Source organism: Buteo buteo, chromosome 10 (genome assembly GCF_964188355.1).
Source record: "Buteo buteo chromosome 10, bButBut1.hap1.1, whole genome shotgun sequence".
In the NCBI taxonomy this organism is placed as follows: domain Eukaryota; kingdom Metazoa; phylum Chordata; class Aves; order Accipitriformes; family Accipitridae; genus Buteo; species Buteo buteo.
In genome coordinates this window covers 30,731,669-30,745,159 of record NC_134180.1, presented here as the reverse complement: position 1 = coordinate 30,745,159, position 13,491 = coordinate 30,731,669, and the positions used below count along the sequence as shown (strand labels likewise).

The 13,491-nt window shown below is 39.6% G+C and overlaps 1 protein-coding gene across 1 annotated transcript in view; it reads right to left on the bottom strand.

Annotated features, from left to right (window-relative positions):
• The window catches only part of LOC142035485 (vitellogenin-1-like), a 43,397-nt gene that overhangs the window by 12,431 nt on the left and 17,475 nt on the right, over nt 1-13,491 (bottom strand). The window contains exons 14-25 of the mRNA XM_075037579.1: nt 11,181-11,305; nt 10,993-11,094; nt 10,787-10,906; nt 10,338-10,527; nt 10,153-10,246; nt 9,858-10,043; nt 4,655-4,799; nt 2,859-3,078; nt 1,803-1,972; nt 756-1,164; nt 280-584; nt 141-197 (exon numbers count right to left, since the gene is read on the bottom strand). Coding sequence (XP_074893680.1) covers nt 141-197; nt 280-584; nt 756-1,164; nt 1,803-1,972; nt 2,859-3,078; nt 4,655-4,799; nt 9,858-10,043; nt 10,153-10,246; nt 10,338-10,527; nt 10,787-10,906; nt 10,993-11,094; nt 11,181-11,305 — 2,123 coding nt within the window. The remainder of the gene's footprint in view (nt 1-140; nt 198-279; nt 585-755; nt 1,165-1,802; nt 1,973-2,858; nt 3,079-4,654; nt 4,800-9,857; nt 10,044-10,152; nt 10,247-10,337; nt 10,528-10,786; nt 10,907-10,992; nt 11,095-11,180; nt 11,306-13,491) is intronic.

Genomic DNA, 13,491 nt, shown 5'->3' with positions numbered 1-13,491 from the left:
TTGTTTTGGCCATTGTCAATGTTGTTATCAGACAGTATGGAACGCTCAAGTAAAATAAACCAAACAAAGCCCTTCAGTAATATGTTTGATCGTGTCAGCTATAGCCACCATGAGAATGTGCACTTGAATAAGGGACCTACCCAATGGATGCGAGCAGACCTGAAGCGGAGCCGATATACTTTTGGAAGGTGATATTCCTGCAAAATTCCAAAAGAAGTTGTTAACTACAGCTCAGTAAGGATCACCTCCTAGCAGAAGTAAAGCATTAGAAAACCTTACCCATTCTGTAGAAATGTTGTAACTACTGTGACCGTTAAATTGGGACTTGACACGTTTCTTCTCAGCTCGTCTGTCATATTTGCCATGGCGATGGGAAGCACCAGTACTTTCACTGCTGCTGCTGGTGCCACTGCTGGTGCTTCTGCTGCTACTGCTGCTACTCTGTGTTTTATGCTTCTGCTCACCGACACTCCTCTCTCCTTCAGCAGCGCTAGCTTGTGGAAATGGTGTAGTCTTGGACTGCTTCTTAGCCTTAGGCTTTATACCAGATGCTTTGCTACTACTGCTGCTGCTGTTGCTGCTACCTGCACTGCTACTGCTGCTGCCTTTGCTGCTGCTACTACTGCTTCTGCTGCTGCTGCCCTTGCTGCTGCTGCTACTCCTGCTTTTGCTGCTACTACTGCTACTACCACTGCTGCCCTTGCTTTTGCTACTGCTGCTGCTACTACTGCTACTGCTTCTGCTACTGCTACTACTGCTTTTGCTGCTACTGCTACTACTGCTTTTGCTGCTACTACTGCTGCTACTACTGCTGCTACTGCTGCTACTACTACTACTGCTACTACTGCCTTTGCTGCTACTACTGCTGCTTTTGCTGCTACTACTACCACTACTACTGCTACTTCTTTTACTGCTGCTACTGCTGCTGCTCCCACTACTGCTGCTGCTGCTGCTCCCACTACTGCTGCTGCTGCTACTACTACTGTCCCCAAAGGGGTAGAATTTCTTTCCTTTGGCTTTGGACTGTCTCATTTTCAGATTTATCTGGGTGCCTTCCTGTGATGCTCTGTTGTCAGAGTCACTGCTGTAGGGGCTGCTCATTGTACTCTGGGCACTTCTGCTGCTGCTGGCACTGGACGATGAACTTCTGGATTTTCTTGTCCCCTAGTCAATGGTACCATTGGAAAAACAAAATTATTTTTTTTGTGTTCCTGCAGAAGGCTATAAGTAAAATCAGATAGAGAGAGCTATGAATCTCTCTGCTGCCTTAGAAGAGAAGATGTACGCCTGACAGCATTCTTGCAATACAACACAATAACGCAAATTCATAATGTGTTAAACCCACACATAAGTAAAACAATACCCCAAACCCTTTTGTGTTAATGAACATGTGTAGAAATTGTTGATCATACAATTACATGTAACTAAGGTTGGTAGTGACGGTGCTGGAGCTGGGACTATCTCAGGGCAAGTTGTGTAAGTAGGTGAGGTACCTTTTTGCTACAGTTGCAGTAGCTGAAAAGAACAGACTACCTTTTGGGCCTACAACAGGTATTTTGTGTCTTAGAAGAGATTTTCAGAAAAACCTACAAAACCAACCTGCTCTTTCTAATGTCCTTCACCTGCAGAAGAGGTGAATGCAAACATAAGACCTGCAGAAAGACTTGTGTACCTAAAAGCCTGTCTTTTCCAATTTTTGTATACTATCTAAACAAAGGAAGCTACTTAGTAAAAGAAATATAAATAACTAAGCTTTGCATAATGTCTCCCACAAATCTAGAAGTGGATTTTTACAGCAGTACCTGGTCATCAGTATCATCAAGGATTTTCTTCACTCTTTTAATTGCTTCTTTTCTGGAAGATGCTTGTGCCTCTGGATCTTCAAATGTTACTAAACGTACCATTTTTGTAGGAGCTTGGTCTCCTGCTTGAACTGTGACTTGTATTTTTTCAATAGGTGCCTCTGTGTAAACTGAAATTGCCCAAAAATGAGTATTACTGTTAGTATTACCAACTGAATAAAAGAATAAGCCAATTTTTGCTATAATTTGTTTAGCCATTCTTCCCCAAATGAAAATATGCTCATTGATTATTTTTGGAATTGAGCAACTTTGTCAAAAAATTTCTGTAATAGCTAAAGCACATACTGGCACTAACCAAATTTTAAAATATTAGCATGATACTAGATTCTTTTCAAGCCAATAAACAGAATGATCAGCAGATTTAAGTCAAGTGAATTGGATTGTGTAACTAGATAACACTATGGGATAGCGAATTAGGCATTAGAGAGGAATTGAGGCTCAGCTCTTGAATTGTAAAGCATGACCCAATGGTTAGGCCATTGGTTTGATACTAGGAGACCTAGATTCAGTGGCCTGCTGTGCTTTTACTTCTTATGATCATGGATTAAGACATTAAGGACTAAATCCTGGCAGGGTTAATCCATAATTCACTTTAAGAGGTTGGGTTTTTAGAGTGTAGCTACAGGACACTGCATCAGATCTGTTGCCCATGTCCAATTGCTCTGTGCTTGCATCCCAAATCCAATGATTCAGGGATGCATCAGACACACTCTGCAGGCACAGATCAGCTCTGCTTGATGCTGGCCATGCTGAGTGGCATTGCTGGGAGAGGTAGGAAATTGCTGTTCAGACGAGTGGGGGAGAAAGGGATTCCTGCTACAAGCATAGTCTGCTGCCAATACTGGCAGGGCTGGTAGGTCTAACGGTAGTTTTAGTGGTACTTAAGATACAAAAGATATGTATGTACATATACAAATATATATGTGTATATACACACCCCCCTACCCACCCACCCGCCCACCTGTTACTTTTTTTTTTGCGCACAGTTGTATTTACCCGGCTTGAGGCTTATTCTAAGGGCGTGCTCTCCAACTAGGTAATAAAGAGGCATGTTTTTGATAAATGCTGCATGTATGCTTTTCCTCTCAATGCACACTTGCACCCCAAATGTACTTGCATTGGAGCACTTGGACTGAACAAATGGCTCTTTTCGTGAAGAAGAGCGTCCAAAGGAAAAGGAATTTCCCGATGAAACATCTTCTGCAGACTGTCTGCCCTATTAGATAATACACATGTCAAGTTAAACTGGACAACAGTAAGAGGATTACTTGCATGTTATGATTCGGTAATAGTTACACGTATGCTGCAGGAGGAATTAACCAGTTTATTTGAGATAGCAAAGCTGTGACATAGGACAACTTGGTTTTCAATTGGACAAAATTATCAGCTGAATGACTTGATGAGACTATCTAGTGTAAAAAGAGCTTCAGGCTATAAGAATGGAAAACTATATCACAAATTAATACTAAATATTTTATTTTGTTTTCCTGGAGTATTAGACAGTTTAGGTTTTTGATAAATCTGAGTGTGCTCTAGACTGACTGGAGTTCTTTCCTTTGATTTTTGATTGGGTCAAACAACAGAACCTTCATCTGTGCCTATGAAAATTCTGTCTCAGTTGAGGTCTGACATGAATGTGAGACTGTATGAACTAGATGGTCAAAGCATATCAGCTGTTAGAAATTTCCCCTCAAAACTATGTGAATTACATGTGCTAAGCAATGCTTGCAAGAGAACAAATTAAAATTAATTAAAATTAGAATCAAATCCATGAAATGAAAACTATGATTTCCTGGAGCAACGAAGCAAATAGCTAAAGACACATAATCACAAGCTTTCATTTCACATGTAATACAGGTTTGCAATTAATTTTTTACTCAGTTTATCATGTCTCACAAGGTTCTAAACTTGTATGAGCCCCACTGAAAAACTGGAATTTTAACGCTAGTATTTTCTTTCCAAAGGAAATTCTAACGATATTGGGAAATGCTCCAGTGAGTGGAATTTTTCAGTTGCTGTTCATTTAAGAATAGCTGTGGAATGCTGACTTTTCAGGAAGGGCGGCACAGAGGCACAAAGCAGAAGAACTTTGCTTGTTCCAAGATATTGGAAACTGCTCTCACTGCCAGTATGTTTGCCTATTGACTTCTCCATAGGAAAGCGCTGTACTCATCCTCTGTTTGCCTCTTATTTTATCTGAAAACCCTTCAGAGTTGCAGGACAACAAAGAAACCAGAACAGGACAGTGTATTCCTCACCTCTGTCAGTCTTTCACTGAAGGAATTGTCACGATGATGCCTTCACAATGCTGCCCATCAGAGAAAGCCTGTACTGGCTTTTATGGAGAACTGTAGCTCAGGAAGTCCTTTGACTTGACACACAAACTGCCATCCATCCTTGAATCAGGATGCCTATATGCATTAAATTTGGCTCTACAAGTTGAGCAATGGAGCGTCTCGTGGAACATTTGTGGCTGCCCCAGGAATGTGATGCTTGCATAATGGTTGCAAAGTATTTTAAAGATTGTGGACCTATCCTGTAGATGGCAGTGTAAAATTAATTACCAAAGAAAATGCTTTTGCTTTTGAAAAAGTGTGCAAGTCTGATGTATTACACTCCAGATTTTAAAATAATGTTACTATAGGGCTATTTGTGTTATTAGATTGAACCTGACTTATTTTGAGTGAAGCAGCATTGGTCAGAGATGAATTGTACATCTTCCTATGGAGAAAAGAAATGGTGTCCCACTGATTAAAAGACCCAAAAGAATAGTCAGACACTACATAATTTACCCTGATGTTATCAGTCTCGCCTGATGCAGAATCTGCATCGAAGGATATCTTCATTATGTCAGGCACTGCTTCAGGTAGAAGAACTGGAGTCATCTTACTGGCAGCCAAATCCCCAATATTTCGTGTAACAGCAAATGTCTTAGACCTGCAGAATAAACATTAGAGGAAACCTGTATCAGTAAAGCACTGAATAACGCCTTGTAGCACGTACTCAGCAACAAGTATCATACCTTGCAAATTGCTTTACAGATATTTACAGCATCTTTCCTGTTAGTTGTATTTTCAAGGACTGCTAAGAGTGAATAAAGCCATGGACCAATCTCAGGGGAAGATAGCTCAGTTAGGCTTTTAGAATCACATGTACAGGTTAAAAGCGTTGCAGTTGATGGGATCTCTGAATGCCTAACACCTTGAAGAACAGCCCGCTTACTTAGAAGGCTGGCTGTGGATTACATTATTAAATTTTTGAGTCTCCTATTTTGATCTTCTTGAGTTTTAAATTTTTAAACTCATCTTCTGCGTGTTCACTGCTAAACTTAGTTCTCATTTCCTTTGACATTATATTTGGGAAAATACTGTCATAACTTCAGAAAACAACCTGGGACTTGTGGCTACTGAATGGTGTTTCCTATGCAACTTTTGTTAAAGCAGAATTAAAGAAAGGAGCCTGAAATCATCAAAGTAAGTGAATCCAGCTTGACCTGAATTCACTGGTACTCATGGCTTGGCCATGGCTTGGCAAGACATCACAGAGAGATGTGTAGGAAGGTTAAAAGCTTATTTACGTAAATGTGTTCAGTACATTGTTTCCAGTGTTGCAGACTCTAAGAGCATTAGTGAGGATGCAGAATGAGTCACATAAGGTGCTGCATGAGATTGAGACTATCATGGCTAAATATCCTGACCCCCTGGCTCCATACCCCATGTTCTTCATGGGAGTTTTTACAGTGCTGTGGTAAGTATGACTTTTGTTTTGGGTCAGAGAAACATCTTGAATGCTGAACACTTTTGAGAGATGAAAACCTATTTCCCTTAGCTATTAACATTGTGCTAACTCTACCTTATTAGCTGTTTATCAGTGCTAACATCCAGCTTAAAATTTCCACGTGCTGTTTCTCAAGCATGAAGTTGATCTGCTTGCCCTAGGTAGGGCTTTTGTGGTCTGCCAATGGAGGTGGCCTTTGTGGCAGTGAATGGAAAGATGGTCTGCAAAATGGTCTGTATTTTAATATGGTCCACACTGTACTAGCCTGAGCAATTCCAATCTAACCTATTTGAAAGATGAATTTGTATTCATTTGATAGCCCTCTCTTCCTCTTGAAGGCTCCTACTGTGCTGTGTGCGCTGTAAAGCACACAATTGCTCTTCATGTGGAACACCTCAATAAAACGTGTGTCACTTGTGGGCTTTGTTTTCTTTTCCATCTCTCTCTTTTTTTAGATAAGGACATGACAGCAACGCTCCACGCTGGGTGATAGGAGAACCTTGAAGAATGGAATCTGAAATAAAATATTCTCCCTAACAAGCTGAGGGGATAAAAGAAAATACAAATCAACTTGCATTTCAGATGGCTCATCTGGGTAAAGGGACAAAAAGGGAAATGGCTTTTATTTTAATCCCATTCAATAATTCAAATGACCACTGAACTGCAGGCTGGGTCTCCATGCAGAAAGCCCTGGGGTTTCTTTTCCAATTTTTTTTTTAGTATTTTTTATGCCAATAGTCTACTCCTGCCACCTAATGAAAGTGGAGAATCGATTCCTCTCTGTTGAGCACAGAGAGCAGACAAATGTAGCTGCATCACAGGTGACACATGTCAATGTCTGCAGAATCACACGGCACAGTAAAAATAGGCTACAAGAGCCAGCTCTGGTGCTTTAACAAGAAAAACAGTCACAAAGAAGGCCTAAAGCTATGGTATGAAAGAATCTGTTCTCTCTGATCCCACACAAGGGAGAAAAAATAAAAAGGAGATTTTCCAATATGTATTAGTGTATTTTTTGGATGAGAGAAGAAGCTGTGCTATAGTATAAGCCAAATTCACTGCAGGGGTAAGGGACAAGCAATTCAGCTGTGTTGGGCCCACTGATGTTTCAGTGAGTGTGGCCTTATGTACATCCCTAACATGGGGACAGAAGAGCTCAATGTCTGTTTAAAACAAAAAAATTCAACGAAAAACCATTTTCCCAGGTTTTAAAGCACAGCATGACATCGTATCTAAATAAATGAGAAGCAAGAGACAATCCTCCAACCAGATCTTTAGCTCTCCTTCTGCTGTGGTGAAATGAAAATTTCTGCCTTTCCTTTGTATCATCCTTCTGACCTTGGTGCAAAGGTGTTATAAAAAGAGACCTGGACCACCAGCCATTTCCCTTCTCTGTCCCCAAACACGCTGTGCTGCCTTGCGAGCTCACGGCGTACGTTGGCTCTTCTGCATTTTCTGTTACACATGCTGTATACATGTTGTACACAGTGTTGTAATTTCATAATTCATCTTATAAATAAGAAGCCCATGTGAAGCAATTTCTGCTTATCCTACAGTTAAAACAAGCAGAAAAGCCCCATGATACAGGCTCTATTCAAGATTATGTGTATACTTCAGTAGCCTGTCATTATGAATATGTGATATATTTGAATTCTCTGGCAGATTTCCATATTTCTACTTTAATCACAGGGCTCTAATTTTCCCTGAAATTTATTTGATTTTTACTTCTTCCTGTAAATTTTGTTTAAAAGTATGTTTAAGTAGCCATCTGTCGTATACTAAATAATTATGTTAAAAGAGCCTTAAAAATAACTATTATTTTAAATTAAATTTAACTTTGATAGGATTGAATTGAAACACATGCTATATATTCTCTCCATGGTATGATTAATTATTTTGCTCTGATTTTTGCTATAAAGAAAGTTGAGTCTGTAATGTTATGATTTGTCTTGGGAATGCAATCTCTCTGTCACCAAAGTTTTTATTATTTTTTTTCTTCAGTCTGCAATTGCTCACCTGAGTTTCTCTTCGGCTCCTGAAAATTTATATAAATCCCACAGCTGTGACAGGTTATAACCTGTGTGGTGTGTAGGATATAACTGAACTTAATGCTATTGAAGACTGTTTGCTTCCTGCGTCTGGATGTGAGAGATGAAGGGGAAAATAGTATCACATCCTGACTACCTTTAATGACAAGGTACTATAGAAGGTAACCCACTGACCATCAAGACAAAATGCCCAACACTAAAATATTTTGAACAGAGCTCACAAACAAATGAAAGAGCAATAGCTTTCTAAAACCATTTCTTTAAATAGGGAATTTAAAGCTAACAAGGGAATATCTCTGAAATATTGAATTCAATAGGTTCTTTATTCTTTGGTGCATCTATGCAAAAAGAAGAGGAAGTCTATGTTAAACTAAAATTTTTGACTCATTCTATATAGAATATATATGTGTCCTTTCTCTCTCTATCATGCCTGCTTGTTTCTCTTCATACCTTTAAGACTTTACTTTGCTTGGTCTCTGACCTCCTCAGTGATGTGGTTCAATGTTACATTCTCTAGTTATTGCTTTGCCTTCGCTTGTACTCATTGCTGTTTCATTGCTCTGTGTGGTTTCCACTGACCATTTGTTTTGTAACAGTGAACAGGAATGCTTTTTGGAGAAAAATTGATGGTGCTAAAAGTTAGCTAGTGAGTCTTAGCTTTCTCATATACTTGGCATTATAGAGCTATTTCCGAGTGACTACTTCACTTTATAGATGATAATGCTGCAGGGTCTGGAGCAGGGCTTGGGCTGGAACTCATGGACTCCTCCACTGTAATCCTTTGCGTCTGATAGACTTGCTTTATGCTTTCTGGCAATGCATTTAACCCTTTTTGTGTCTGATTTGATTTCCCCTTAAGTCAAAGGAGGAAAATATTTTTTATTTTGCTCTGCAGGGAGGATCCTTCTGCTACCATTTGTTGCTCTGCTTGAGGCTCTAAACTCTGTATCAGTGTCCAATATTCTCAGTTCAGCATCCTTATTGAGTTCATTAATATCCGCCTCATGCTCTCCAACAGTGAGAGCTACTGAGAGCAGGTGCTTGCTGTCCCTGATGACCTTGGGAGCAGACTGTCCTGGTCTTCACAAGAAACTGAACAAAACTTTTGGGCTGTGGTGCCCCAGCAGCTTACACGTAGCTAACTTTCACTCATACTAACTGCTGAAACCCTCCCTCCTCTGCACGGAGAACCTGATTGCAATCACATTTGATGGAGTGGAGGAATCATCTTAGGGAGTAGGATGTGATGTCAAATGCCTGCTAGGATGGTCTGTGAGCATTGAAGGGCAAGAAAGAATAATCATTAGCTTAACTGGTGGCTAAACTGAGGAGACCTGCAGAGCTTCTCTGGGCCAGCAGCCATGAATGCTAATTGCAGCTGGATCAAGCAACTGAGCTCTTTTGTTATGGCTGTATTCCTACAGCAGAAACTTAACATTTCTGTGGATTGTATAATAGCTGATTTCTGTTGTCAGTGATGCTTTTTTCTTTGTGATGAATTTTCGGCTTGTCTTTCTCAGTATTTTTTCACGTGTGTGTGTGAAGGTTTTCTAAGCTTTGGTCTACTGCTTTGATTCCTTGGAAATACTCTTTCTGTTTCCTCCCTCTTCTTGTGCTTGTATTTCCATCTGTTTTCATTTGTTTGGCATCTGGCTACAACAGTTTTCCAGAGTGTATTGTAATTGCATGCACTGATAATAAATCAAGTAGACCTAACAGGTAAGAAAACCAAATGGCAGCCACAGGGAAACAAGGTAAAAACACGGGAAACACCAAATCCGCTATGCTTCAAGGCACCAAATGCAAATATATATGGGTTATCTGTTATAACTGATAGGATTCAGCTGGCTTATATCTTACCTAGTGTCTCCAGTCCAAATATATGTAATGGTATGGAAATTTTATGCCATTTATGTTTCAAACAGCTTATGGGTCTCAACAACTGAAAAATGGTCCTAAAGAGGATTTTCAGGTGAAGACTACAGGAAGTAACGCATATTTTCAAGCAAAGCTTTGGTACATATCACTTCATTTAAAATAAATAAACTACACCAATCATTGCCAGTTACCCAAGGTGTCAGTCAAAGAAAAGATCCCTAAGCAAATGTTCTGTTTTATTTCGAAAGACTCTGCATTGCTACACAGAAAGATAGTAAGTGCCATGTCTTACCTTACAGTAATTATGTTAGTCTCATCTTTACATGGTGGAGTTTCAATTTTGATATTTTTTTCCTTCATAAGGACAGTGGCAACGACATTGACAGGTACATGAGCGTTCATTTTGGTGTGTGCTTCCAGCCCTGCCTGGATCACGTGTGTGTTGATCCCCATTACAAAGGTCATCTCCTTAGCCATGCTGAAAATGTAGAATTAGGGTAAAATGTTCAGACAGTAAACAGCTGTTGAATTTTTATGGCCTCTCTCACTTAGAAATATTATTTTTTTATTTTATAGTAAATATTTACCTTAGACTCATTTTGGATTGCAGCCTAATGTTGGCATTTAGCAACTCAGTCAATCTGAAATCAGACTTTGGAGAAGGTGTAATCTGTGCTTGAACTATTACAAAGAAAGCAAAAAAAGTGTTAAAAATTCCCTCCCCTAATCCTAACAAGCATGTTTGTCTTGGTCAAGACTTGAAATACGTTACCATTTCCTGCCACTTTTGTGACAGAAGAGTAATAGAAGCTGGTCTCCGTTGGGAACCCTGTGCAGGTGGGCACAATACGACGGATCTCAGAGGACAGTAAAGCCTTGGTCCACTGCCTCCCTACACCACTTTGAAGGCTACTGGTTATTCTCCTTATTGAAGGGATTTTTTCGTCAGGTCCATACCATGCCTGCAATTACAGAGTTCAACTTGTCTAAATAAGCAGAACTTGAATATCATGATCCATGTCATTAACAATGCCTCAGGGAAAAGTCTGCCAGCAATGATTATAGCTAATCCTGATCAAAGCTTGACCTTATTTGCCTTGATTAATACTAAAGACAAAAAACCCTCTTGAATTGAAAAGTTAAAAAAAGGTAGAGAATGTGTGAAAGAAACGGTATTTTAAAGATTTTGATGCTTGGGTGGTGGTGTTTTCAAAATGATACCTGCAAAGCATTTTGGATGGCGTTTTTATCAAGTCCACCAAAGAACAACTCTTGGCCAAACATCTTCAAGTAGCCCGATGCAAAAGGTTTGTCACTGGAGAATGCCTTCCAATCAGAGAGCTGTGTGAGAAAAGCAAGAAAGTCTGATTCTTCATAACTTTTGGGGAAGCAATACCTTAGAGATTTTCTTTTCCCTGAGAATTTACCGTTTTCAGGATTTCCTTGAAGTTATAGTCAGTCTCCCAGTCCCTGTCAGGAGAATAACCTTTGGCAAACATCTCCTGCAGTCCTTCAACTGTTATTCCCACCTGTGGGAAGAAGTAAAGTGTAAATGTCAATTGGATGATGGTTGTAAGAAGGGATGAGAGCGGAAACTGTGGGTAGACCAAATTACCTCCAAGGGATCGGCCACTTTTCCAAGGAAATGTGTCCGCAGCTGGGACATTGCCACTGTTGGAATTAAGCTGCCCGCATTATTCAATACCAAATATTTAGCTGCCAGTCCACTCATAAGGAGCTCTGAAGAGAAATAGGCAGTAAAACACAGCACAGTTAGTTTTTAAAGCCACAGTGTGCAGACTGTTATCAATTTACTAATTGCATAATTCAACCGATACAGCATGATATGAGAAAGGCCAGAAAAGCCAGCTATAAAACTGATGTTATAAACCAGTCATAAACAGAATATTCTGCATTTTTGAACTATTAATGGGCAAAATTACAAGACCCCTGCTCATTGCATTGTGGTTATGTTATTTTTCCAATTGCTTCTGCTATATCCTTTATATCCGGTCAGATTCTGTAATGTCAGCTTATGAAATGCTTTTCCGAGACATCATTTAGGGCAACTTGACAAAGGGGATGAGAAATGAAAACAGATTTGCCATCCTTTGCTAATAGTTTAGGGAAAGTGATATAGATGTCCTATAAGGACAGATGGCGAGGTGTAGATTTGTCTCTCAAATGACTCAGAGGCAATTTAATACATCTAGTTCCAAATGTTGCAACTCCTTACATGAAATGCAGTAATTGTTAAATAATTGTTAACTATTGAGTGAACTTTAAGCAAACATAATTTGTGTCTATTTATTTTCTCTGCTTTAGATTTATCATCTATAATGTTCTTAGATACAGATAATCAGTGCAGAGCCCAGTCAAATATTCTTTCCAGTCTTGGCACAGGTCTATACAGTCCTGTTTTCTGAGTTAAAGTAATCCCAAGGCTTTTCTAAGTTTCCCTAGGTTTCAAGAGGAACAAGGCTGACATGATAGGTAGGCATCTCTGTTGTGCTTCCTTTCTTTCAGCCCTCCTCTCTCTTATCTTCCTACAGTAGTTGGAGGACTGGAAACTATTTTAGGAGTCCCTATGTTAAATTTCTGCTATCCTCATGTTAGACATAGGCACCACATACTGATTAAATCCCAGCACCACCAGAAATCAGCTGTGGAAATCCAGTACAGCCAGGATAATTGCAGAGCCTGGAAGATCGAGACCAATAATATCAGTACCTGTACAGAAATTATTGATGAATGGTAGGAAACATATTTTCAAACATTATGAGAGGGAGTGAGTCTTTGACCTCTTTCCAGAAAAGGAGTGCCTAAATTCTCATAAATTACTTAGCCAAAAGTTAAAGAAAAGATTATTGCTTGGTTCACAAATGTGGGGCGTCATGAATACTCATGCCCATATTACTTCTCCAGTGCCACACTCTGTGTTTCATATAACATCTCACTTGCGAGTCAACACTTTCCCATTCTCTTCTGAATCCATACATGCAGACAGGGATTTGGATGGTCCTTTACCTCGTTTACTTCTCACGCTAAGTTGTTTTGTATCAGATTACTGGGACTAATTTTGATTTCTAATTTCTCAGGACAGATTTCAACTTTTCATGTATTTGAGAAACAGTCTGTTGGAAAAGCAATCCACTTGGTCTACTAAGTCTGTATGAACTGGCATTTCACTACATTACCTTCACTGTTTTGTTGTATGAAGCTCCTGTGCTACCCAAAGTGCTAGACACTATCTACCTACAACCTACACGGTTCAGTAGAAGCTCCTACAATCAAAATACAGGTATTTATGCCAGCCAATGGATGGCAGAGGAATCAGTGAAGAACCTTCAGCAGATAGCAAGGAGAGATGACAAAAGCTCACATTTTAATGCTGATCCTATAGAAAATAAAAAGCAAAGGGATGCCACACTGGGACATTACTAATAAGCTGACTTGAGATTGCATGGACTGGAAACTAGAATGAGGCATGGTACTTTTAGTGAATTTGTTAAGGCTCTTTTTTGTGTTCTAACCCACAAAAACTGTTAGTTAAAAAGCCCCATGGTACTTACTGATACTTAATAAGAAGAGTTGCTCTTAAATGGTTAAATGATTATACAGAATTCATTGACTTGAAGGGAGCAGGGATATTTTCCACACCTCAGGCATTACATAGCACTAATGCTCTAAGAAAATATTTCCCAATGGAAAATCCTACTGACATAGTCAGATGATGATGCACTGTAGCCGCTTCACTGTGAGAGTGTGATGGCACCTGCATATATCTGACTAAATGTCTTGCCCCAAGGAAGAGGGAAAGAAAAATCTGTGATCAAAGCAAGCAGTCTTTGGTACCTATGAACATTAGTACACATATTTAATTACATGAATCTGTGCCTATTGAGAGTCAGATTCTGTCAGTCCTC